The sequence below is a fragment of the Vipera ursinii genome (genome assembly GCF_947247035.1).
Source record: "Vipera ursinii genome assembly, chromosome: 1".
Taxonomy (NCBI): domain Eukaryota; kingdom Metazoa; phylum Chordata; class Lepidosauria; order Squamata; family Viperidae; genus Vipera; species Vipera ursinii.
In genome coordinates, this window is record NC_139512.1 from 336,289,059 (window position 1) to 336,316,963 (window position 27,905).

Consider the following 27,905-nt stretch of genomic DNA (forward strand, 5'->3'; position numbering starts at 1 on the left):
GCTCCCTTAATGTTTGAGAAAGGGAAGCCAAAATTTCAAGAGGGGGAGATCCAAATGACTTTCAGAGCAAGCTATACAGTATCTTGACAGCTAGGGAAAGGAAAGACAAGAATTTTCCTAACCCCCTGTAACTTCAGTATTGTCAAATAGGGCATCCTCTCCTTTGTTACTTTTCTGTGATCTCAACATGAAGGTACTTTGTACTCAAATCAAGTGAGCCTACAAACTTTGCCCCCTTGCGTGGCATTTTCTTTTTTTGCAAACCTTTAGGATCTCAATCCTTTTCTATTTAAAATACTTTTATGACCACTTGCTAATAGGAAGCATATGCCAGCAGCTATGCATAAGTTTATTTCTCTGTAACAGATTTGTTATTATAAACAGCTAACAACAGTGCAACAGATGGCAGAAAACTGACAACTTTTTATGGGAATGTGAAAATGGGAAGTGTCTCTTTTCCTTCTCTCCTTTTACTGAGATGGCACTTCCTCAGATGTTGGCATTAAAAAAAAACAGATTTGAAAGGTGTTGAGGCCCAATTTTTCGTTCCCATGTGAGTCTGAATGTACTTAGTTGCTCTGGTTAAATACAGCATTTTGGCAAATTCTTCAGGGATGAAAGATAAGCACGTCTGTCATTTTCCAGAACTACTTATTGACTCCGTCATTCTGCAGCCTTTTTACAGTAAGCAGCATAAGCTTTCTCAGCCATTATTTCTTGCTATGCCAAATGTAAGCAAGGATAGCAAGTGATCTTTATTCTTCCTAGATGCAATGACTGGATCTACATAGTGCACTAAAGCATACTTTGTTTAATTGTGATTCATTAAATGAAGCATAATTGGTTGCCTTCATACAAAATAATCTATTCTATTATATCTGGCTTATTATAGTGCATGAACCAGGCCAGTAAATAAATACTTGATAGGTTTCTGAAATCTGACCCATATCCTTCTCTAAAGGAAAAGTTCACTTCATTGTTGCCTTTCTCCATATGTCCTTAGTGGAGGCAGCCAAGTTCATCTATCAGGACACATAGCTACACATCCCCTGAAAACTTTAGTTTTCATTGCACAATCATAAGGAGCCTTGGTGGTGCAGTGGGCTAATGCCTCCTTAAGTAACACCAGCTGCCTGCAATTAGTGCAGGTTCGCATCCCACCAGGCTCAAGGTTGACTCAGCCTTCCATCCTTCCGAGGTAGGTAAAATGAGGACCCAGATTGTTGGGGCCAATAAGCTGACTTTGTAATAATGCCGCTGGGGGGGGGGGCAAAAGCCCTAATAAGCAGGCATATACATAGAATGAAGGCTATTCCTAAGCACATTGATTTGTGCTTCTTAGATTGTGAGCCGCCCTGAGTCTTCGGAGAAGGGCGGGATATAAATGGGATTAAAATAAAAAATAAATATTTATTTAATCTATTGCTTTCTCCCAGAACTTGGTAAGTATAGATTGACTTGTGAGGCCGGTGTGTTGTGCAATTAGCTCACATGGTGTAATAAGATGGAGGGTTCGTTGTCACTGTGAGTTGGGGATGGGGGCACGAAGGGAGGCTCAGCCAATCTCAATGTATACATGGTTGTACTTTGACAATAAAGGTTTATTCATTCATTCATTCATTGGTAAGTATAGGACAGTGTAAAAACATATGTTTTAAAGAAGCATTAAAATGTTCTCCATCTCATGGTTGATCATGGCGGCTGTCCTGACAACCCCTTTTTATATTAGTAACTGCCATGCCAAGGGCTATCTGAGTTGCTTTATTTACCAGAGTTGATGCTGGGTGGCTTACAGATGTTTATGCTTTAAGGAGAACCTGTTGAAAACACAGTCTAAACTTGTTCAAATCTCAAGGAAAACGTGACTGTTTTTTGTTCACACTGCCTCCTGTATTGAAAACAGCAATCTTTTCTGATTTCCAGCAATTGTATTCCAATACCTTTAAAAGCTCGTTTTGTTGAATGTTTGATTGGCATAAGCAAAAGGGAGAGTAACTGTCTCCTATGCATTCTCCAGAAAACATTCCACTCTGTAGTTGGGATCTAGGTAGTGATATGATCTGGAATGAAATCAGTTCAAATTTCTTAAACAGAAATCCTATCACTCCAGCATTCTCTAATACCTGATTTTCAAATGGGAGGGATGGCTCTCAAAATGTAATTTGTGCTTCAGAACAGACAGACAAAAATGTCTCAGCCTCAATCCCTTGGGCCTACTAAAACTAGTTTTTTAAATATGTATCTTCCGATTGCAAGTTATTTTTGCCATGAAACATAGTGAGTCAAGAGTTCCTTTAACTGGAGATTTCTGAACCAGAATAATGAAAATAACTCTTAGGGTCCAGTATTTCCATGAAGCTGAATCCTACAATGCCAGGTATTTCTTATTCCCCAGTAGCTATTGTCTAGCACACAGACTGAGGGAAGAAGAAAATAACAAGGGAATAGAGTAAGTACATGCATGTCTCCAGAGAACTTCTTTCTTTAAGGACTGCAGAGCTGAACTACACAACATGTTTTTTGTGCAGCACACACTGCCCCATCGCCTCTGCATTTATTTATTTATTTATTTATTTATTTTAATCCCATTTATATCCCGCCCTTCTCCGAAGACTCAGGGCGGCTTACAATCTAAGCACAAATGAAATGTGCTTAGCAATAGCCTTCATTCTATGTATATGCCTGCTTATTAGGGCTTTCCCCCCCCCAAGCGGCATTATTACAAAGTCAGCTTATTGCCCCCAACAATCTGGGTCCTCATTTTACCTACCTCGGAAGGATGGAAGGCTGAGTCAACCTTGAGCCTGGTGGGACGCGAACCTGCACTAATTGCAGGCAGCTGGTGTTACTTAAGGAGGCATTAGCCCACTGCTCCACCAAGGCTCTTACATATAGTAGTCTCAACTGGGATTGAGTTCCCATCCACTTACTGGAAACAAAAATCTGTAGAAGCTGCATGCTGATTTTTTTAAAAAAAAATATTCATTTAAAAATGAATATGGGAATGAATATACAGCTTTTATGCACTAACCATATAATAAATATATCCGTGTCGTACAGTTCTTATATAATTGTTAAGAATTGTCTATTTAACAATAGGAAAAAATAGGAAATTAAGTATATAAACTAATATATACAGTCTTGTTTTCTACAAGTTCCAAACAAGATTCCCCATATTGATCAAAGCATACATAATTTCTATGCGGGTTTATGGCATCCATATGTGACTGTGTAGGTAGGAGCTTTCCAGTCTGAATTTTCTTTTCCAGTAAATATTCATAGCCAGTTCTAAATTGTTCCTTCCAGATAGTGTAAAATAAGGAAATGTAAAATAAGGAAATGCATCAGAGTCTGAACAGTTTTTCATGTTGGGGATTGGTTTAGTCATTTGTTCCTTTGTAACACAGTCTTGCTTAACCAGAGAGTGAATAGCTGTTTTCCTTCTCTTCCATGGAACCCTTTGCTTTTACTCAATTGAAATTCATCCAAATTTAACTGGGGGATTTTATTGAGGCAGAACTCCATAAAACAATTTTGTTACTTGTGGCTTTATCAGTCCTAAAATCCTCTTCAATAATGGAAGTATGCTACCTTTCAGCAGCTTAGATCATCCATCCATCCATCCATTCACTCTTTCACATTCATTCATTCACTCAACTTTTATAGCCAAGTGACTTTGGGCATCTTACAATTCTTCTCCCTAGCAGAGATATTTTCTGGTAATGTTAGTAGTGGAATACCTGGTCATCTATAATTGCATTAAAAGTTGGAGTGTCTTAATTTCACCCTGGAATATTACATTGGATCTCCACTTTCTGATTCAGGATAGAGTCTCTCTCTTTTTGGCATACCCCTGCAATTCAGTTATCTGGTCTCTTGGACAGGCTGACAAGTGAACATATATGACCCAGAAGTAATCACATTGGTTCCATATTGTGGTATGCACACTAGCGCTCATCTGTTTGTTTAGATCAGGGGTCCCCAACCCCCGGTCCATGGACCAGTACTGGGCCGCAGCATGCCAGCAACTGGTCTGCAGAAACAAGCAAAAACCCATCTGTGAGATGCAGGCAGCACACAAAACCACACACTCTCCAGTCCACAGAAAAACCTCTCTCCACAGAACCAGGTTCCTGGTGCCCAAAAGATTGGGGATCTTTGGTTTAGATTCTTTCAGGAAGCAAATGTAAGGCTTAGCTCTTTTTTTGACAGAAATGGGATAAGGAGCTGGCACTCAAGCCAAAAACAGTTGTGACTGGACATTAGGACAAACTTTACTATCTGATAGGCTAGTTGTACCTTGGACTAATTATTCCGCCTTGATTGGCCAAAACACTGTAGTTATTAATAAAAAAAATTATGTAGTGAACCTGAATGAAAGGAGATTCAGGACATAACAAAAAAGGAACTTTTTCATACAGGGTGCAATCCATGTAATTCACTGCACAATATGTGATAATAACCACCTACTCGATAGTCATTTGTATTCATAGCAGAAAGAGCTGTCAGTAGCTGCCAGTCATGATCTAGTATCAGAGACATATTTTAGTAAAGAACACTGGAAGAAGTTATTGTTCTCATATCCTGTTTGCGGGTTTCTCTGGGGGTTGTTAGCTGGCTACTCGGACAAAATAGGATGTAGGGCTAGACTGTCTTAGGCTGTGTGTTTTTAAAATTATATTCATGAAGGTTACATTAATCAAGCAGATTCTTCTAATTTGCAAAAACGAGTGAGATCTTCCCCTTACTTGATGAAGAACTGGGCAATGTTAGTATTAATATGTACTTTTTAAGCAAGACAATTTCAAGGGATATCTAAAGTTCAATCTTAATTTGGAGTTCATAACATCAGTCCTTATTCAAGAAAAAAACTTAAAATATATTGATGATGAGTATAGGGATGTTAGACAAACACAGGTGTTTCCCTGTGGAGAACCCTACCACATACTTCTTCAAGTGTCTGTCCTATCCTAAGCTTTGCTTTTCAAAACCTTTGGTGCTTTTTTAAAAAAAGAAATCACATAGTAGAACTCATCTGGAAAGTCAAAGAATTGCAAAGCAATTTTAGGAGAGGTAGGAGTAAAACAGAAATCTTATGCCATTTTAAAGAGTAACAGATTTGGTACATTATAAACTTTCCTAGATCCATGAACATTGTGATCATAATATGTGGGTTAGATTTCAAAATGTCACAAGATTACTTGGTGGTAAATATAGATAGGAGAGTTCTTGGTAGATAGGATTTTCTATCATCTTGCTGTTTCTAACTTGTTTCAAAATATGTCCAATTTTCATGCAGAATTTTCTCAAATCTATATTGTTAAATTATACATCCAATCAACACCCACCCACCCCTTGCTATTTGAATAGTGAGCTATTATGTATGCTGAATGTCACCTTCTGTGCAAGATTTGATTTTTGCCTCCTTTGTTCCTATAGTTTGCTTAATGATGTAATTAGCATGAATTGCAGTAATAGCAGTATAAATAAGATTGCCAGGGAAAGCTGGTAAAAATCTGAAACCTTACCTGAGAAGTTCTTTTGAGTCCTGCTAAGCCTCAATTATAATTTTTCCTCATTAAAGCTTTTCTTGCAAATAGAAAAACATAATTTGCCATATAATCAGCTTTATTTCAGCAGGTAATGAAAATTTTCTGTTTTCTTTACACTCCTGCTCCCCACCCATTTACTAGCCCTTTCGATGGCTTTTTTTGATTACACTGCCATCTGTGCCTGGGGCAATTTGAGTTTATTTATCACATTTGTAGACTGATTCTTTAAAAAGGACTTATCGTTTTCTGTTTTTTTTTTAAAAAAAATAATCTTTTATTTGAATCATCAGGCGTGTCCCAGAGGATCAGACCTAAAGCCCTATTCAGAGTGATCAGTCCCTTCTGGGTAGGGAGGGGTAAAGTAGCAGAAACATCTTCAGACCTGTTATGGCTCCTTGGTGGATAAAGAGATCAACTCCAACTGTGTAGCTCTGGCCAGGAGGCTAAGGCCCAGACTTGTGATGTGATTTTGGATGTGTTTGAACCAGTAACTCCTGAGAAAATGGGCAGGGTTCTCTGTGCTTTTAGTTTGGCCACCTAGTTATTGGACCAAGGATCTTCCTAGGTTTGAAAGCAGCTAAGGAGGTGATCTATGACTGAATGCTTTTCGATGGTGTCAGCCTCTTTGAAGGAGAGGTGATATCCCTTCCTTGAAGAAAGCAATAATGCATCCCCTTCTCAAGAGGCCGTACTTGAACCGAATGATTTTAAATAACTTCCCTCTTTTAAAGGAAGGTTGTTGAAAAGCCACTTGGTATGAAGTTGATACAAACTCTGGAGGAAACAGATTTTCTATACTCAGTTTTATTTTATTTTATTTATTTTAATCCCATTTATATCCCACCCTTCTCCGAAGACTCAAGGTGGCTTACAATCTAAGCACAAATCAAATGTGCTTAGCAATAGCCTTCATTCTATGTATATGCCTGCTTATTAGGGCTTTCGCCCCCCCCCCTCAGTGGCATTATTACAAAGTCAGCTTATTGCCCCCAACAATCTGGGTCCTCATTTTACCTACCTCGGAAGGATGGAAGGCTGAGTCAACCTTGAGCCTGGTGGGATGCGAACCTGCACTAATTGCAGGCAGCTGGTGTTACTTATTTCAGGGTGGAATTTAGTATGGAGACAGACTTGGTTAAGCTTGTAGATTACCTGTGGTAGAGTCAGGATGGAGATGGTGCATCCATCCTTGTGCTCCTTGATTTCTAAGCAACTTGAGGTACTGTTGACTATAGCATCCTTTGGGACCAGTTCTAGAGGTTGGGGTACCATTGTATGGTAGGAGTGCTATTTTATGATAGTTCTCTTATTTCCCTGAGACCAGTTTTAGTCAATGTTGGTTGAAGAGAGGTTGCTTCTTAGGTCCTTTCTTTGTGGGATGCCACAGATTACAACTCTCTATCCTATTTTATTCAACATCTACATGAGCTGCTAAGCAAGGTCATTTGCTGGTTTGAAACAATAAAGCAATCAATGCTATGGCCACTTTTGGTAATAAATTGAACTGGTGACAACTGATGCTTTCAGATGAAGATTGTGAAAAAATGTGGTTAACAGCAATACTACCAAAGCAGGGGAAGTCCAAGTTCAAACTGCATTTAGCTAAGTTCATTACTTGACTTTTGGCTGGTCATTTTTTCTCAGCCTAACCTACTTTGTGGCCAGTAGGATAAAATTAACATTAGTTAGGATATAATTGGTTTTCTGGAGAAAAGACAGGATATATAGATCTCACGAATAAATAAAACACTGTTCCATAACATAGGCACTCATGAATGGCCAGAGAAAATCTTCCACTCAATAACCAGTAGCATTTCCCAGTGTTTTTTTTTACAAGAACTCAGTTGAGGACAAGACAGAATGACTACTGTTGACTGGAAATGGGTGCCCTGGAATAGAGTCAATTCACTGGCTGAGATGTCAGAATTACAAAACCATAGCTATTTAGATCTTGCCTCAAGATTCATATAAATAATGCATCAATCTGCTTCACAGCTGTTGGTAATTGAGACATTGAAAGCAAAAAAGGTAATATTCCTCTTCTTTTATCTTTTAGGGGAGTTGTACAGAGCCTCTCTGAGGAAACATCGCTATCCTGCACAGGGCAGCATTGAAATCCATGAGGACCCTGAGGTGAATTACTATCTGGATCATGTGTTGTGATTCAGGGTCAGCCTGTGGGTTCGGCAGTTGGGTCGGACGACTCAGAGGAGGAGGAGGGGGGTGTTGAAGAGCTTGCTGAGGGGATTGTACAGCTTGATGAGAGCCCCCAGCCAGGCCCCTCTCATCTGGTCACGATGCAGACCCAGCTGTGTGAGCCTGACAGCGTGGATGAAGATGACCCACAGCTGGCCCTGTTCAAGGACGCCCGACGCAGGAGGCAGTCAGTCAGGAGTAAACAGAGGAAGGCAATGGGGCACCTCGGAAGGAGGCAGAGAGAGGCCACGCCCTGAACTGTATTTAAGGGGAATGTGTGGGAGGGCTGGTTTGCTGAAGACAACCGCTTGGATAGTTCCTGTTTCTTAGCTCGTGTTTTATGGTTGGTGTCTTGTCTTGCTCTGTTTTATGTGAATAAATTTGGCAGGCTTTATTCCAGCCTCTTGCCGTTTGTAAAGGGGTTGTCCCTGCTTTTGCTGCAGGGCCGGTAGCAGGCTGGTACAGAACATCATGCTTCAGGCAGCTTCTGCATCCACAGCAGAGGTGCCCACCTATGGCAACTTTAAGACCTGTGGACCTCAACTCCCAAAATAATGGCTGGGGAATTCTGGTAATTGAAGTCCACAGGTCTTAAAGTTGCTAAAGTTGGAAACTCTTGATCTAATTGCAATACAGTACTGAGATTTTTAGAATGTTTATTTATTCATCATATTTTTATACTACCCATCTCACTTAAATGACTCTTAGGATTTTGCTATGAACATGCTCCAAAATCTCAGATGTTATAATGCATCAGGGGGGGTAATTTTTTTATTCTCAGCAGCCAAAATTATCTTTGACTCCAAAATTACATTTGCTGGGCTGTTATTTAGCTAACTGTTCTAATCACAACCTTCATCCATGTATTGGGATTTGATTCTGTTACTGAGAAAACAGAGCAGAGAGACATCCATGGCTTTGTTATTTTTAATTTTAAACATTTTATTTATTTATCAATCAAATCATATTTATATAGCCATCCATCTCAGAAAAAAAGCAATTCTAGGCAGCACACAATAAAAACATTAACGATAGTTACAAATTATCTTTTAATCTGTAGACTTGAGCTTTTTCTAATATGGCAAAATGCACTAGAAAATAATAAATTCCTCTCTGCAATTCCACCCTCCACTTTCTCTTGAGTGAGAGCCCGTGAATAATCTAGGACTACTGATTCCCGATATCTGAGTTTTGCTCTTTTTCTCATAAATGTAGCATAAAACAAGGCTGCCTTCTCCTCAAATCATTTGGTTTCTTTTTGTCTCCCTCTCCAGGAAGGAAGTCAGTTGTGCAACTGCAGAACACGTGTCCTGATTCTTGTCCTTCATGGGGGCAACATCCTAGATACTGGAACAGGGGAACCCAGCAGCAAGATGGCTGATGTTAACACCTTCACATCTGTATTTGAAAAAGTGACCCAGGCCCACTTCCCTTCCTCACTCGGCCATATTGTAATCCGACTTGTTCCCTGTCCAGCTGTCTGCTCTGAAGCCTTCTCCCTCATGGCAAAGTGAGTTCTATTCCTTCCTTCTTCATTATCATATTACATATTTCAGTGAACTAGGAAATAGGCTATCTCTGACATTTTTTGGGAAAGGAAATGAGATATACCTTTTGGTAAACTATTCTTCCTCCATGCGTATTTCCACCTGAGAAGTGGGAATAAGAACAGCTTGCCTTGTTAGCTACTATTGTGAGAGAAGTACGAACTGTGAAGCATTGCTGGATTAGAAATGACAGATTAATAAACAGAAGAAATAGCAACAGTACTAAATAGTGACATTGTATATAAATGGGAATGTAAGAAAAGTTCTGTTTTCAACTGTGGCCACAGGTGGCTCAGGCTGTATTGGTTTATTCTTTTTTTTTAGTGCCTCTGGCTTTCTGAGATTCCTACAGGGAATTTTCTCAGCATAGTTACATGTATCTCAAACTATGAGCTGAGCTTTTGAAGTAAAACATAAACCTCTGTAAAATAAAATGCCACTGCTGAGAAAAAATATTGCTGAATACTGCACTTCTGAAATTGGTTTAGGGAATATTTATTTTGTTCTGTGGGAAACTTTAAAAAACCAACTTTCTTAACATAAAGCCACCAGGTAGGAATGGTAGGGACAGTCCAGGGGATTGATATTTATTTTTTTTTATTTTAATTCCATTTATATCCCGCCCTTCTCCGAAGACTCAGGGCGGCTTACAAGCTTAGCAGTAGCCTTCATTCTATGTATATGCCTGCTTGTTAGGGCTTTCACACACACCCCAAGCGGCATTATTACAAAGTCAGCTTTAATTGCCCCCAACAATCTGGGTCCTCATTTTACCTACCTCGGAAGGATGGAAGGCTGAGTCAACCTTGAGCCTGGTGGGATGCGAACCTGCACTAATTGCAGGCAGCTAGTGTTACTTAAGGAGGCATTAGCCCACTGCTCCACCAAGGCTCTGATAAATCCTTTCCAGAGAAAAGGAGGAACTTAGCAAAGGATTCAGTTCTATTTCATCTGGAGTGTCACATCATCTGGGAACAGAAACACTGAGCTTTTCAGCCTCTTGTTCTTGAATGCGCTTTGTGCTCCCCCGCTCTCTCTTTAAAAACCCCATGTGTGTGCTTTCAACAAAAGCAAAGTTGAGGTACTTGAATAATTCTTGGAACGATACATTAATTGATTCATGTTACATTCTTATATCTGATCATTTTAAATACCCATATTTTGGATGGGATCCCCTTTTCTTGTGGGGTCCCTTTGCTCCTTCCTCCTCCCATAAAAGATTCAGTTTAAATCAGGATTTTCACTTCCCCTCCAAGGGGAAAATATGGTAGCAAAATTCTTCAGCTTTTTGGAACAAGGAGAGCCAAATGCCTCTTTCTAATTGCAAAAGAATCTCTTCCATTGTCTTCCTTGGGGTGGGGTAGGGGGTAAGAGTATTCTAACTTCTGCTCAGCAAAGAGGATCCAAAGACCTCAACTAATTAGTAGTTTAAAATAGATTCTTCCATCTCCCTCTTTTTCAGAGATAGAATGAGAAGCATACATCATGGAAATGGAAAACAATTGGAATTGGTACCCAATTCTCAGAATGCCCCTCCAACATCTGTTATCTAAACATTAAGAATAATTTTTTTCTTCTTATTCTTACCATAGCAAGCCTGGCAAATAAAACTGTTCTGGGGATAAACATAGGGGAGATCTCCCTCAAAGAGTGTCGACTGGCGGCCCCCAGGGGGAGGGCGTTCTCTGTGGGCGCGCCAGACCTTTGGAACCGTCTACCGGTTGAGCTCCGGATGGCTCCCGACCTTCACTCCTTCCAACGGGACCTAAAAACACATTTATTTGAACAAGCCGGCCTGGTCTGATGGCTTTAGGGGTATTTTATAGTTTTGTATTAATTTATTGAATAGGGCTGTAGTATTTAATATTTTTAATTTTTGTATATTGTATTTTATTGCATTGCCCTGTACACCGCCCTGAGTCCTTCGGGAGAAGGGCGGTATATAAATTAAATTAAATAAATAAATAAAATAAATAAATATGACAACTTGTGCCCTCAAAGAATAGGTGGATAAGTACGCATTAAGTTATCGGCTCTCAAAGATTGTACGTTGCACAATAAGTTCCCAGAAATTAGACATATGTAATAAAACACTATAGCCATAGAAATAAAATGTATGGCCATCTTTCTGTATCTTGGATAATTATAGACAATCTGTTCTTTGGCATGCAGATTTTTAAATTTACTTTACATGATGTAGCAAGAATTGATTATGTGTCCACCAAGACATTTGCTTATGTACCTATTGCCAACTTACCAATTGAACTCTATGAAAGCAGAATAATAAACTCATGACGGAAGCATGGAAATGTGTTAATTGCTCAGAAAAAAAGCTGGAGGAGGGAGGCTAATGACCCCATGAATGCAGGGGGCTAAGGAATGAGTCAAGTGCCCTCTCCCTGCTGATTTTCAGGAAAGCTGAGGACTTCTGTGATTCTCAGCAGGAGGAAGAAAATGTCTTGTTGATTAATTCCTTGCATGCTTGAATGGCCTACAACCCAGATTTTATAAGTGGTTGTACTTGAAAATTGAAACATTCTGTTTCTTTGCCGAGCAATAAATATTTCCTCCTACTTTGGTTCATATGAAAGTTCTGCTGATTAAATATATAAAACGTCAGATATAATTAGAATCTTTCAAACAATTAGTGTGTTGGTTTTTGCATCAACTACGAAATGAATTCAGAAGCAGAATGAAAACTTTCTGTTCTCCTACCTTCACTTCATTAGTTACAACAATATAATTGGCACTAAGTGAGCTGGCTCCTCTGTCAAAATATAGCTCCTGCTGTAATTGCTGTTTTCTTCTGTGTCTTTGGAGACATTAATTTAGTTAAACAGCATTGTAAATAGCTTTCATCATGTCATTCTGGAGATCCTCTGTGTTCATTGTAAAGTGGTCAGTATTACCGGTATGTCCCAGGTCAGTTTGACCAAAGGCCTAGAGAAAATGATGCTCTGCTATCTTCAGAGGTGAGAGACATCATTTATATTCTGAAAATTATAAGGCTGCGGTCAACTGGAATTGGACCAAAACTGCTTCTTCTGTTTTTGTCCGTTTCATTGGCACTGTCTTTCTCTTACATTTGCCTTTCAATCTTGCTTTGTTTGCATTCATCAGCCTCGTATAATCAGATTCATTTTGTTGTTTATCTCTGTGACATCACCTGGCGACTATTCCAGGAGGGGGGAAAAAGAATAGGAGAAGGAAGAATTGATCCTGCACCAGTTAATACAGAGATAATTAGCAGGATGTTGAACAAAACCAAACCACCTTTCTCTCCTTTGAAAAATTAATGTTCATCCTTCAGTTAAAATGAGACAATCTTCAGCATAGCTATACTGTACATATAATTAAAGTGAGCAGATTGCTTTGAGTGGGGAATATCATCAGAGGAAGGTTCTTAGATAAGGAGGCTCACAAATCCACAGACTCTATATAAATTTAATAAATTACTATTGCTGTTGTTATATTCCCCTACATTTGGAAACACTATCCAGGTTAAATGGAAACTTCAGTCCAACCTTCCTGGAGTATGTCAGATTGAAAAGAGCTATTAGGCTTGGAATTTCTTTGAATCTTTCTGTCTTTAACCCTCTGTCATTTACATACTGAATATTCAGGAAAGGAAAGGAGTCTCTGCAGTTTTTACTTAGCTAGTTGTCAACTGTAGATGTATTATATGTATATAGTTCATTTAATGTGTTAACGCAATTGGTTCGCAACATAAGGAAAAACGTTTGACAGCCGAACATGAGGTAAAGTGTTTGACAGCCGAACACGAGGGAGTTTTGACAGCTGTCAAAACTCCCGACTTACGCAGGCGCACTAGTTGACAGCTTTCAGCTGTCAAAGCAACACATGCCGCCAGCACGAGGAACCGAACTGTCAGGCATTCCGCGGAGCTGATTGGAGCAGAAGCAAAGCGGGAAAAAGACCGGCCGGCGATTGGACCAGACGACCGGCGCCAGACTATAAAAAGCCGAAAGGCTCCTGTTATTGCTCGCTCTGTCTTAATAAATCTGTTGAAGTTACCAGCTGTCTTCGAGTGGTCTGTTCCAGCCACTTCACTGGCGACGAAGGTGGGATCCGCTTCCAGAGCTGAAGTCACGGCCAGGAAGAGTCCTCGGCCGGCAGAGCTAGTCACTGGGAGTTTTAACTCCCACAGCGAAGCGGACCACCGAGCCCTGACAGCATGGCAAATTTCGGACGAGTGAGGGAGTTCGATACTCGCCACCCCGAGCGATGGGAGTCGCATCTGGGGCAGGTCGAGGGGTTCCTCCTCGTCAGCAAAATAACAGATGACAGAGCCAAGGCAGCAGCACTTCTATACATCAGCGGTCCACCCGTCTACGATGCTGCTGTCGGACTATTCAGCCCCGTGCCAATCACAGAGGTTCCATATTCAGAACTCGTTGACCGGCTCAGCAAGCACTACATGCCGGCCCGCTCAGAACTGTACTGGCGGGTACAGTTCGCCCAGCGAAGACAGCGGCCGGATGAACCTGCAAACGACTTCATCGCGGGAGTCCAGCACGCTGCGCGGAGCTGCAACTTCCCCGACTTAGAAGACCGGATTCGGGACCAGGTGGTCATCGGGCTGAGAGACGAACGCCTCAAGAAAAAAATCACGTCAAAACCCGAGATGACACTCGCCCAGGTCTCCCGGGAGATTTTGGCGTATGAAGATAACCACAAGAAGCCCCTCAACCGAACAGCAATGGAACCCCAAAGCAGCGTCCATCAGGACGAAGCGTCTCTCAGCGACGAAGAGTCCATCGATCTAACAGACACCGACGCGATACAACGCCGAATGGAGAGAAGGCAAAATAAACGGAGTGACAACAACGACCGTCCCAACCCAAGAAACTTCACCTCAGCCCAAAGAGAACAACGAAACGCCTGTGCCAGCTGCGGAGGCAACCATGCCCGGGCAAATTGCCGTTTCCGGAGCGCTAAATGTCATAATTGTGGCAAGACCGGCCACATTAAACCCGTCTGCCGAGGCCGTCCCCGCGACAACCTGCATGAAGTGGAGGCTACCCCCCCCAGGTACGATCACCCACCGAGCCAGTAATGGAAAGCCCTCAGAGGGGTTAGTGAAGACAGTGGAGGGGGTACACAGTTTGAGCCCTAAGGTAAAAATTAAAACTAAACTGCAGGGAGTCTATTGCGACATGGAGGTGGATTCAGGTTCTGCTGTAACCCTAATTTCGTCAAAGACGTATAGGGAAATCTGTAGGCGCAGTAAAAAAACAATACCGTTAGAAAGCCCACAAGTTCAATTAGCTGACTACCAGAAAACACCGATTCAACTCAAGGGCAAGGCTAAGGTCTGGGTGGAGTACAAAAAGTTCAAGGGACCTCTAGAAGTAATAGTCACCCAGGGGGATCGCACTAATCTAATAGGGTTAAACTGGTTTAGCCCCTTAGGAATTGCCCTTACAGGCGTCAACGCCATAGAAACGTCAAACCTTGAGACCGTCTGCAGAAAGTATGCAGACGTCTTCGACGGTTCCTTAGGCAAATACACAGGCCCTCCCATCGCCCTTAATTTAAACCCCGCCATACAACCTATCAAAATCAGGGCCAGGCGGGTCCCCTTCGCCCTCAAACAAAAAATTGAGGACGAACTGGAACGCCTTGTCAAACTAGGAGTTTTAGAACCTACTGACGGGGGCAGTTGGGAAACCCCCATCGTAACACCTGTGAAACCTAATGGCCAAATTAGAATATGCGCAGACTATAAGGGGACGCTAAACTTAGCACTCAATGCCCACTCTTACCCCATTCCAGCAGTAAGGGACGTCCTGGCTTCTATTCGCTCCGGCGCCATTTTTGCGAAATTAGATCTCACGCAGGCGTATTTGCAATTGCCTGTGACCGATGACACCGCGGTCGCTCAGACAATTGTCACACACCGCGGAGCATTTAAAGTGACAAGACTACAATTTGGCATTTCGACCGCCCCAGGCATTTTCCAAAGCATTATGGAAAAAACATTAAAAGGAATCCCCGGAGTCTCCCCTTATTTCGACGATGTACTTATCGCCGGAGAAACAGAAGCCATTCTGGCTGACAGGCTGTCAGCTGTGCTAGAGCGATTCCGAACGGCCGGATTTAAACTAAAAAGAGAAAAGTGCTCTATAGGAGTTCCCTCTACGGAATTCCTCGGGTACAAGATTGATGCCCAGGGCATTCACCCTACAAATGACAAACTAAAAGCCATCCAAGCAGCCCCCAGCCCCAAAAACAAACAGGAACTTCAGGCGTTTTTGGGACTATTAAATTTTTACCACGCCTTCCTCCCCCACAAGGCTACAATTGCAGAGCCACTTCATAGGCTATTAGACAAGGGCAACCCCTGGACCTGGACAAGAGTGCATGAAAATAGTTTCCAGTCACTCAAGAGCATCATTTGTAAAAGCTCCACTATCACCCTATTCCAGGAGGACACCCCCGTCTGCATCGCTTGCGATGCGTCCCCATACGGGATAGGGGCAGTCTTGAGTCACCTGGACCAGGACGACACCCAAAGACCCATTGCATTTTATTCTCGAACTCTGACTAAAACAGAAAGAAATTACGCTCAAATTGACAGGGAGGCCCTGGCCATCGTCGCCGGGGTTAAAAAATTTCATGACTATCTGTATGGCAGACCTTTCACTATCTTCACAGACCACAAAACCCTATTAGGCATATTTACCTGGGACAAAACGACCCCACAAATATTGTCCCCTAGAATCCTACGCTGGTCAACCTTTCTATCAGCATACTCCTACAAATTGGTATACAAGCCAGGCAGGGAACTAGGGCATGCAGACTGCCTAAGCAGACTTCCCATACGTCGCCACGACCCAGACCCAGCCCCCGCGGGCAACATATTGGCTATCAATGAATTACCAGAATTTCCCCTCACAGCAAAAATCATTGCTGACAACACCGCTAGGGATACAACTCTCAGCAGGGTTCTGCAATGGGTCACGACAGGATGGCCACACAAATGCCCAGCAGAAACATTTCTCCCCTTTTTTTCCAGACAAGCAGAACTAACCTCTCATTTAGGCTGTCTACTATGGGGAAATAGAGTGGTGATACCACACACAAATATACAACAAACATTAAAAACCTTACACGAAGGGCACCCGGGGATGGTAAAAATGAAGCTACTTGCAAGGAGTTATGTATGGTGGCCAGGAATTGATAAGGACATAGAACAACATGTAGGGGGATGTTATACTTGCCAACTAACAAGAAGCGAACCACCCCATGCCCCAGTCCATAAATGGGAAACAACAAAAAACCCATGGTCCCGTATCCACCTAGATTTTGCGGGACCAATACGAGGGCAGAATTTCTTAATAATTGTTGATAGCTTTTCTAAATGGCTCGAGGTGATACCCCTAAATAAAATAACAACATACTCCACTATACAAGCCCTTAGGAAAGTTTTTGCAACACATGGCCTCCCAGACGTCATAGTTTCCGATAACGGCCCACAATTCACCTCTCGTGAATTTCAGATGTTCGCTTCGAGGAACTGTATTAGACTGGTGACGTCAGCACCCTTCCACCCGTCGACTAATGGCATGGCAGAAATAATGGTGAGGTCAACAAAAGAGGCACTTAATAAATTCATAAAAGGGAACTGGCACCGACGCCTCAGCCAATTCCTCCTAGCCCAACACACCACACCCGGCACCACCACCGGAAAATCACCAGCTGAGCTTCGATGGGGCAGGAGGCTAATAACAAGATTAGACAGACTGCACCCAGATAGAACTCCTAATGACCAAGAACTTCCAACATCCGCACCACGAACCTTTTTCCCAGGCTAAACTATCTGGGCAAGAAATTACACCGGCAACCAAAAATGGATTCAAGGGGTCATAATAAAGCAAACCGGACCTGTCTCATACTTAATCCACTCTGACACACAAGGCCAACTACGGCGACACCTAGACCAAATACGAATCCGCAAGCCACAAAACACACCCCTACCATCTCAACAACCTCTTTTAACCCCCTTCATACCTAGTATTCTGCCATCCGAAGAGGCACAGCCACAACAACCGCAGGAGGAAGGAGAACTCGGAGATGAGGCTCCCCCACGACGGTCCAGCCGATCGAGAAAACCACCGACTTACTTACAGGACTATGAATGGGCAGGGAGCAACAAACAAACACACGGGGGTGGAAACGATCCAGGGGAAGGGTAAGGGGTGTATTATATGTATATAGTTCATTTAATGTGTTAACGCAATTGGTTCGCAACATAAGGAAAAACGTTTGACAGCCGAACATGAGGTAAAGTGTTTGACAGCCGAACACGAGGGAGTTTTGACAGCTGTCAAAACTCCCGACTTACGCAGGCGCACTAGTTGACAGCTTTCAGCTGTCAAAGCAACACATGCCGCCAGCACGAGGAACCGAACTGTCAGGCATTCCGCGGAGCTGATTGGAGCAGAAGCAAAGCGGGAAAAAGACCGGCCGGCGATTGGACCAGATGACCGGCGCCAGACTATAAAAAGCCGAAAGGCTCCTGTTATTGCTCGCTCTGTCTTAATAAATCTGTTGAAGTTACCAGCTGTCTTCGAGTGGTCTGTTCCAGCCACTTCAGTAGAGCGCAGTTGCTCATCTCCATGTCAAGGCCATGAGCCTGAATACGTTTCCACAGCCATGTGGCCAGCATGACATTGCGGAGGACTGTTTTTTTTCTCACCAAAGTGGTATCTATTTATGTATTCATATTTGCATGCTTTCGAACTACTGGGTAGCCAGGAACTAGATTGGTGCTCATCTGTTATGCCACATTCGGGTCTTAAACCTGGGCTTGCTAGCTGACAAGCCCAGCATCTTAACTGCTGGATCATCACACCACCCCATTTGATATTTAGAGCCAAAATAATTTCCAGACTATCCCAGAGTTCTTTTTTGCTGTTTTCCAAAGAAAAATGTGCTTCTAAGAGGAGATAGCATAGATCAGGGCTTTTCAACCAGTGGTACGTTATGCACCTGTGGTACATTAGCACCTAGCAGGTGGTACGTGACCATCCTAGAAAAGTGGTAGCGGGGGAGGGGAGTGAGCTGAACCGGTGGCAGCACCGCACAAACCTGAGCAAAAGATAGCTGGAGCTGCAGGGCTGTCAGGGCTCAGCAGAAGTGCCAGGATCAGCACTTCTTCGGGGCTGTCAGGGCTCTCTTGGAAGTGCCAGGATCAGCGCCAGGCTCCAGCTGGAGTTGGTGCTGATCCTGGCGCTTCTAAGCCCAGAAGAAGCACCGATCAGCTGGAATGTTGCAGCATCTCCAGGGTCTTGTGATTTACATTCAGATGCTTGGCAACTGTTTCATATTTATGACGGTCACAGTGTCCCAGGGTCATGTGAAGTGACCAAAACCTGCTGCAACCACCCAGCAGAGGGGAGGGGAAATAAAAACCAAACACCCCCACCCCACCCCCGCTGCCAACCCTCAACAGAAATGCTCACAACAATGAAAACCTTGGACAGGAGGAAGAGCACTGCTGGGCGGGCAGGCAGGTGTCTTGCTCAGCTGTGGCTTGGGGGAAAACGTTTTTAGTGCCATTGTAACTTCAAACAGTCACTAAGCGAACTGTTGTAAATCGAGGACTACCTATACTTCATCACTTTTTTCCCCTTTTTTTTGGTCATCAAGTTTTTGACAATTTGCTAGGCAACTGGTGGTACCCAGATGTTTCCATATCCTAAAAGTGGTACAATGGGTGAAAAAGTTGAAAAGCCGTGGCATAGACTGTGCTCCAACAAAAGCCAAGGACTCCGTTTCTAACAGTCAGTTCAGTGTCTTTGCCCATCTTCTCTTATTTATTAATATAACGCATTCAGATTTTCCGAAGATTGCTTCTGAATCTTCTAACTTAGCTTTTGTGGATAGATGTTCATAGGCCAGTTTCTTCTCTGTGTGAGTTTGTGGAAGCCCCTTTTCAAAACTCCCTAAACTAGTGTTTCTCGCCACATCTTAAGCAGTACTTGTGTGTATTCATTTAACCCTGCAGAGTTAAATTTAGGAACATCTGTTCCAGCCCTCAAATGTCTTCCTGGAAAGCCTGGCTGATGTCTTGCAGAATTTCTCTGATGAAGTGAAACAGTGGATTTGAATGTGCTCCTAACTTAGTCATTTCCCTTGTGAGTTGGCATAATATAATCAGGTGGGGAAAAAGAATACTACTTTGCAACTTTGGCCATTCTTTTGCAGCATGGAAGAGGGAAGTCTGATGCTGAAGGTCCCATCAACAGAGTTCTTCTTTCCCTTTTCTCCCTACCTGTAGTCATAAGGCACTCATAGATCCTGTATCCTCTCAAAGCCATCATATCCTAAGATGCTTGCTCTAGTTTTCACTCCATTTCCTTCCTGCTGGCACACCTTTCCTTCTGCTCCCTACCAGGCCTTTACATTTCAAGGCAGCCCTTGGTTATTTCAGAATAAGGATGGAAATGCTACTTTTAACCCCAGAATAGCAGAGGACAAATTAAGGCTCTTACTTGTAGACTGGGGACAAAATGAAGACAACATTGTGGGGGCACAAATACAATGCTGTGGCTCAGTGCAACTGAGAAGGTCTTAGCTGAATTGGATTAGCCTTCCTAGAATGGTAGCTTTTGATGGTCTTGCAACTGCAACTCTCACATTTCCAGCCCATTTCTGATTAAGAGGAGTTAGGTTAGAACCCGTATTTGGGAAGAAGTGTTATTGCTGGGAAGGGCTGTATTTTCCCCACCTTGCAATGTCTACCTTGAAGTCTAATTGCTAATTATTAACCTGTTTAATTAATAGACCAAATGTGTTTTAAATAATATAGTTGTCCACCGAAACTTTGCAGGGTTTTGAGCTACTGCATGGTCATCGTTACTGTAGGGATATTTTGCTTCTTGATATATCTCAGAGAGCTAGATTTCAGCGGGTACATGCCTTGAACTACAGATGATATCTGAAAGTCCACTAATCATTGAGAGATTATCAGAATTACAATACAGACGGTCAATTTATTGATAGAAAGCAGCAAAGAGGTTTTGTAGCAGTAATTAAGCTTTTAAGGGAACAATGTCCTACTGACATTGCTTAAGCCCCTTAATCAGGGGTAGGCAACCTTGGCTCTTTTATGACTCGTGGACCTCAACTCCCAGAATTCCTGAGCCAGCCAAGCTGGCTCAGGAATTCTGGGAGTTGAAGTCCACGAGTCATAAAAGAGCCGAGGTTGCCTACCCCTGCCCTTAATTATAGGGAAGAGGAAAGTGAAGGACAGGGAGGAAGGACAGAAGACTAAAAAGTGGGAGGGAAGGAAAGTAAAATGGAGAAGACAGGAACAGGAAAGCAGCAGACTTTGAAAGGGTTGGAATGGAGCAAACAGGGGAAAGCACTAAGAGCTACAGAGTTGAAGAAGGCTGAAATTCATATCGTTTCCTGAAATAAGCAAGCCAATCCGGCATGGTACAATTTATAATATCTCTCATTTAATATTTAAAATAGTGTGGTGAAAAACAGTGCCTAGTGTTTATGAGCTGGGTGGAAATTTTTTGCACTGTACATTGGACAGAGGATCATTTCCCCCTATAAAAGTTTGATAATGGCTTCTTACTAGTTTGCTTGCTTCGGTCACTCCAGCTCATTTTCTCAATTGTAGCTTTTTACACGAACCTGTGTCGGCAGCATGGGAGGCAGAGAGTTCCCGACAAGGTGCCTGACCAACTTTTCCTCATCTTGCTGCTCTACATTTTTGCTTTAGAGGTTCCTGATCTGAAAGCAGGAAATTGATGGTTATTTTTCTGGGCTGTCCTATTTTGTTTTATATCTTCCTTTGAGCTGTAACTTAAAGTTCTTTTCTCGGGCTCTGTAAAACTTTTCCCAAGTTCCAAGCCCTGCAGCTGTTGTCTTTGTTAGATGGAGAGGAGTAATATGAGTGGCTGAGCTCAAAAGAGCATTTTTCTGGAACCTTTGGCATCCTCTCCAGCTGAAGGCAGCTGACGGTGTACTCTCCAGAGCTTCAAATTGGAATGGGAAGGGATGCAGCTCAGAATCTAGCATCTGTTGTATTCAACAGCTCCCAATTAAAACACAGGACGTAGAATAATAGAGTTGGAAGGGGCCTTGGAGGTCTTCTAGTTCAAACCCCCCTGCTCAAGCAGGAGACCTATAGCATTTCAGACAGATGGCTGTCTAGTCTCTTCTTAAAAGCCTCCAGTGATGGAGCATCTACAACTTCTGAAGGCAAGACATTCCACTGGTTAATTGATTTCACCATTAGGAATATTTTTCCTTAGTTCTAGGTTGCTTCTCTCCTTGATTAGTTCCATCCATTACTTCTTGTCTTGCCTTCTGTTACTTTGAAAAATAGGTTGACCCCCTCCTCTTTGTGGCAGCCCTGAAATATTGGAACACTGCTATTGTGCCTCCCCTTGTCCTTCTTTTCACTAGACTAGACTTACCCAATTCCTGCAACCTTTCTTCATACGTTTTAGCCTCCAGCCCCCTAATCAATTTTGTTGCTCTTCTCTGCACTCTTTCCAGAATCTCAACATCTTTTTTATATTGCGGTGACCAAAACTGATTGCAGTATTCCAAGGGGGATGTCTTACTAAGGCTTTGTAAAGTGGTACTAATAGTATACATGAATTCAATTCAATCCCAGTGTCCAAGATAAAGCTTGGAAACCTTGCAATCTTGTATAGCAGCAGCCAGTCAGCACAGACTAAGTACTAAGCTAAGCTAAATGGTCCGGATTAGTACAAGGCAGCTTTCTCTATTGCTGTAGGCCCTGTTTGGACACCCAGAAGCCAAAATTTTCCTCCACCCTATACAAGTGCTGGGCCACACTGCCTCCTTGTGGCATCTGATTGGTCATTCACAAAGTAAAAGTAATAGAAGAGAGACAGACATGCTTTTCCGGGGAACAATAGTGAAGCAAAATCTGTAAATTGAACGAAAGAAAAACCTTTAATTCTTGCAAAGCTCAGCAGCCTGTGAAATGCTTCTCTCCTTCCTTGACTTTCGCAAGGGTAGTGGTGGGGTATTCCCAGCCCTTTTTCACAGAGAGCCCTGTCTTACCATGATTGTTGAGAACTGATAGCTCAGTATTTCCATAATGTTGGTGTGGGTGCTTCTTAGGGGACCCACATTTTTATTGGTGAGTTTTGCACAGCCATATGGGCATGATTGTTCCCATCCTTTTTTCACCTGGAATTTGCATTGTGCTGACAAGCAGAATGTACAAGATGTGTGAAGAGCAAGGAACAAAAGAATGTACAATTAGCAAGTTTCTTTCACAACTACAGAAACTTCTAAACTGTTCATTTGCCCATGCCTCCTCATTCCTTCACCTTTCCCTTTGTGTGTGTGTGTGTGTTATATAACAATGTTTTGTCAAAAATTCTTAGCAATTAGTCTCCAAAAATTGTTCACACTAAGAGTAAATATCTTTCCTCCCTAGTCAGGTTTACCAAAGTAAGGAGGCTGATGCAATAATTGCTTCCCTTCTCAATTTACTCAAAGTTGTTTGACTTCACTATCAGGCTTTCACTTTTTTAAAAAAAATTTTTTTTCTTCTTTAATTACTTTCTTTAACTACTTTCCCCTTATTTAGTGGGGCTGACATTTCTCTTGGAACAGCTGACAATTGAAACCAACTGGAGTGAACATTCCATAAAAAAATAGTATGTATTAATGAAAAAATTAAACTAACAGTGGCAAACATAAGACCGCAATTAAATTTTACATGCTGTTAAATCAAATGTCTTCCTCTTCCTAATTAAGACTTTCATCAACTAATGAAAGACTTTAATGAGAGTCTCTCCAGTCAGTTAGTCCCATGTTTTGGTGCGATCATAAAAAAAGGCTTTCTCTTCTCACGCTGTACAATGTGGGACCATATCCCAGTTCTGTGTTGGACACTTGCATGGTGATGACATCAAGCCAGCGCTGGAGTTTTTCTGTCAGAAATGCCAGTTCCCTTGAGATCTCAGGAATATGACTTTTCTTCCCCATGCCTCTGCATCCATTTGGGTCTCTGTCCTTCATTTTTAAGCTGGAGAGGCTAATTTCCTGCTGTATTCCCTTCTTCTACCTTGCCTTCATCTGAGGATCATGAGCTCCTGACCAACTGTAGGCTAATAGGGCAAAGTGCATTAGGAATATAATGCAAGTTGAGTTTGTGGCATGATAAATCTTATTCACAGGGGTCAGGATACTGTCCATCTCAACTAGCACCCGGAAGATCCTCTCCATTAGTATGTAAGATGCAGGCAGAATGGTATGCATGAGTGTAGGCACGCTCTAGCAGAAACAGACAAAGAGGCTGTAGGTTGCTGGAAAGTTCAAGGCGAGAGACTCAAGGAAACTACCTGCTCTTTTAGAGGTAATTCCTTCCCTGCTATAGAGGCCCATAGAGAGAATGGCAGTGATATGAGAGTGTCACGAGAGGATGGGCAACTTACTGGAGTTTGTATTTTTAAAAACAGGTGCTTAACAAACATATTTATGAAAATGTACTATTTTCACACACAAAAAAGTAACATTTCTTGTTACCAGGAAATGGATGGTCTTCAAAATATTTTTGAAGAATTGGCCTATTGGGGATGACTAATGTCAGTTCAGTTGAATGTGTCCTGGTTCATCTTAAATTGCCGTCTCTTTTCTCCACCCTCAATGTAACCAACATTTATAATGCTCCTGTTCTTAATGGTGGATAATTTGCATTGCCATCCCCTTCTTTTTCTTTAGCCTGAATCCTTACAGTTACGATGAGACATCTCTAAGTAGCAGTGAAGATCACATCCCGCTGGCTGCCTTGCCCTTGTTGGCGATCTCTTCTCCTCAGTACCAGAATGCAGTTGCCATGGTGATCAGCAGAGCCAACCAAGTTTATAATGAATTTCTTGGATCTCCTGATGGGGCAGGCTTTAATGGGCAGGTATGACCACTCTTATTCCTGCTAGAAAATCTAAAAGACATCATTATATCAGTACACTGAAACTGATAAAATTGCTTTTCCACGGGAGGTATATACTTCCTTCTTTATTTCTTTAATCAGAAAATACTCCACTGCTACTTGTCACAAAATAAGAAATTAAACAATACATCAGGCTCCTACTCCTTGCACTTTTGCCCCATGTATAATTTGCTTCCTGAAACCTTGGTATTTGAAATAGATGATATGAAGCTTGTGGACTGATCTAAATGGAAAGGAAATCTATGTTTCAGACAGAGGCCACACTTCCCCCCCCCCAGTTTCTGAGGGCTACAGAGGCATGGTAAATAATAGAGGGGGGTCATTTGAAGGAGTCGAGTGGATTTTTCCACCACCACCCCATTTCACTTCTTACAAATATTGGTGCTTGGAAAGCTTCAGGAAATAGGTGTTGTCTCTTAAAAATTTTAACAGGCCTAACTTGCTGCTTAATTGTGAAATTTTTTAAAAAAGGAAATCTCATGCTACCCAAATTAGTCTACTAGTTAAGGCACTAGGCTAGAAAGTGGGAGACCATGAGTTCAAGTCTTGCCTTAGCCATGAAAGCCAGCTGGGTGACTTTAGCCCAGTCACTCTCAGCCCAACTCATCTCACAGTGTTGTTCTTGAGGAGTAGATAGTAAAGGGAAGGTGTGTTGGATACATTTGCCTCCTTGAGTTGTTCATATAAGTAGTAATGGTGGGATACAAATAAATGCATAAAAATAAATAAATACGCTGGCTCAGACTTGAGGAATTCTAGAGACATGTAAACGGGGGATTGATGGACCATTTATAGCAGACACGTCAAACACAAGGCCCGGGGGCCAGATCCGGCCCGCGAAGTGGTTTCATGTGGCCCACGAAGCCATCCTGGAAACAGTGAGGGACCGGCCCCTGCTGCATCAGCCTCGCTCCCTGGGCGCATGCTGGGGAGTTATCACCCTTTGTGAGGAATGAAGAAATGCACCATCGCCTGGAAGTGGCCAGCACATGGCCCTGCCTACTTCGGGCAGGCTAGGGGCTGGGCAGCATTGTACTTCTCTTCAGATTTGTGCCGTCTGGCTCAGCCTCTCAGCGCTGTGAGGAGAGGGCCACACCCACCCAGCCCCTCAAGGGTAACCGCAATGCTGATGCGGCCCTCAATGAAATTGCGTTTGACACCCCTGATTTATAGTTACTCATATTGACTTTTTAAAGTTTATTCTATGTTTATTTCATGTTTCAACCAACCAATAAGCCTCAAATGGAAACTGTAGAAGATGTGATATTGAAAAATAGAGAGAGCAGAGGTGTGTGTGTGTGGGGGGGGGGGAATCAGTTCTTAAAGATAGTTATTTTATGGTCAAATAGATGCAATTCAGGAAGTGAGGGGCAGTCTGTTGGAGTGAGTTTTTCAGCATCTCACTTCTTTTAGAGAAGAATGAAGATCATCATCTCTGGAATTCTAACTTAATGATTCCTACAAAAATCATCCATTCTGTTTTCTTACAACATCAGCCATTCCTCCCAAGCCTCACCCTGATGTAGCTTTCCTCCCCTCTACTATTCATCCCCCAAAAATGCAATAAAAACCATTTCCATGGGAAAAATATTATGTGGTAGAGGAGATAAAAGGGGTCCTGCTAAGAAAGGAGGGGAAAAAACCTCCTTAACTTTCTTCAAAACCCCACAAGGAAGAAAAAAAACCCATTCTTTCTTTGTTCTACTCTTCTGTTGTACTAATAAGTAGTGATGTACTTTGCAGACACTAAATAAAGGCTTAGTAGTTGTGGTCTTTAGCTTCTCCTTTTCAAATCATATTACTTTACCTGCCAGACTGGACTGCAGATTTAACTGGTTGAGTTCTCACAGAATCTTGGGAGGAAAGCAATAGAAAAAAAAGATGTCTGGGGAATTAGAAGCAGGAGGATAAATTAGCATAATGGTGTAGTAGAAGCCTGCTTCTTCAGAATTGACCAGGTAGTAAAAAGGTAGACCTGAACCAATGCTAAATTCTTTTATAATAAGTAAACAATAGTTGAAGTAGGCATGTTTATCTCCAGGGAAGTGGCTTGGAAGGAAGAATTAACCTTTCCTAAGATTGTCTCATCTATGTGATACTGATTGTGCAGAAACTTGCCATATCAGCTTATTTTATTAATGCAGCTGATATAAGTGAATACAAAAAATTGAAAACTAATTATTTCTAGTATGGTAATTACAGGAAATATTGTCTCTCTGTGTAAGGAGCCGTAGCCTATTGTAAGATCCTTCTTATGTTCACGTCTTTGCTGTATGACTGGAAGATTTGTGGTCCACCTATGTCTGGCTTTAGATTCTCACCACACATTAGATGATGCAAAAACATTAAAAGGTTTGCAGTTCAAGGTACCACCAGGATGCTGTTTGAACCAGGCAATCCTGTGAAGCCATAAAAATAGCCATGAAATAGTTTATTTTGTTAATCATAATATGGTATTTAACTATAACAACATAGGGCTCAAAGTGAACTTCTCTAATTGGACCAAATCACAAACTTGGTGCTTCTTCTTGGTCTTCCAGGTGTGCCTTGTGGGGGACTGTGTGGGAGGAATGTTGGGCTTCGATGCCATTTGTTATAGCACGGGACTAGCAGATGAAAGCCAAGTCAGCAGCAGAAGAGGCAGCACCAGCAGTGTCCAGGTATGCATAGGAGAATGTCAGAGAAGGCAACCACTGCATATTTTATCATCTACAATAGCAGTTTTGCTAACTGGAAAGCTGCAAACTAAATGGTATAAAACTCCTGTGAACTTACTGTATAAGTGCACTATGCACCAATACAGGTGCATAGCAATCTCGTATGATTGATATGAAATACGAGCTAGCAGTGTGGGGCAGAAGCCAAAATAGCCAACACAATCCGATATTGCATGAACATAGGAAGAGAATCAAGATCACTTGGAGTATAAGTATCACTTTATAAAACCTTAGTAAGCCCACACCTGGAACACTGCATCCAGTTTTGGTCACCACATTATAAAAAAGATGTTGAGACTCTGGAAAGAGTGCAGAGAAGAGCAACAAAGTTGATTAGGGGGCTGGAGGCTAAAACATATGAAGAAAGGTTGCAGGAATTGGGTATGTCTAGCCTAGTGAAAAGAAGGACTGTGGGTGACATGATAGCAGTGTTCCAATATTTGAGGGGCTGTCTGAAAGAAGAGGAGATCGACCTATTTTCCAAAGCAGCCTGAAGGCAAGACAAGAAGCAATGGGTGGAAACTAATTAAGGAGAAGACCAGCCTAGAACTAAGGAGAAATTTCCTGACTGTGAGCAAAATAAATCAGTGGAACAGCTCACCTTCAAAACTTGTGGGTGGTGGCTTTTAAGAAGAGACTGTACTACTTGTCTGAAATGGTAGAGGGTCTCCTCCTTGAGCAGGGAGTTGGATTAGTGACCTCCAACATCCCTTCCAACTATGTTATTCTGGAATCTATTATTCTGTCATTGTTTTTCCCTCATAGTCCAAAGACCCCAAATTTTTGCCAAAGATCTATGTTAGTTTTAAAAACTGACTGCATGTTGTTGACTGCAGTAAACTTTGGAAATGAAAATTGTATTAATACTATAGCTCCTTCGTGTGTATCATTATAATAATTTAAAATAAACAGA

At 42.1% G+C, this 27,905-nt stretch overlaps 1 protein-coding gene across 1 annotated transcript in view; it reads left to right on the forward strand.

The window, feature by feature from the left end:
- Positions 1-27,905, forward strand: part of PITPNM3 (PITPNM family member 3) — a gene marked incomplete at its 5' end in the record, with an annotated part of 86,119 nt that overhangs the window by 40,733 nt on the left and 17,481 nt on the right. Inside the window, 4 exons of the mRNA XM_083350228.1 lie at positions 7,609-7,685; positions 9,023-9,258; positions 24,047-24,236; positions 26,816-26,935. Of these exons, the coding sequence (XP_083206354.1) occupies positions 7,609-7,685; positions 9,023-9,258; positions 24,047-24,236; positions 26,816-26,935 (623 nt within the window). The remainder of the gene's footprint in view (positions 1-7,608; positions 7,686-9,022; positions 9,259-24,046; positions 24,237-26,815; positions 26,936-27,905) is intronic.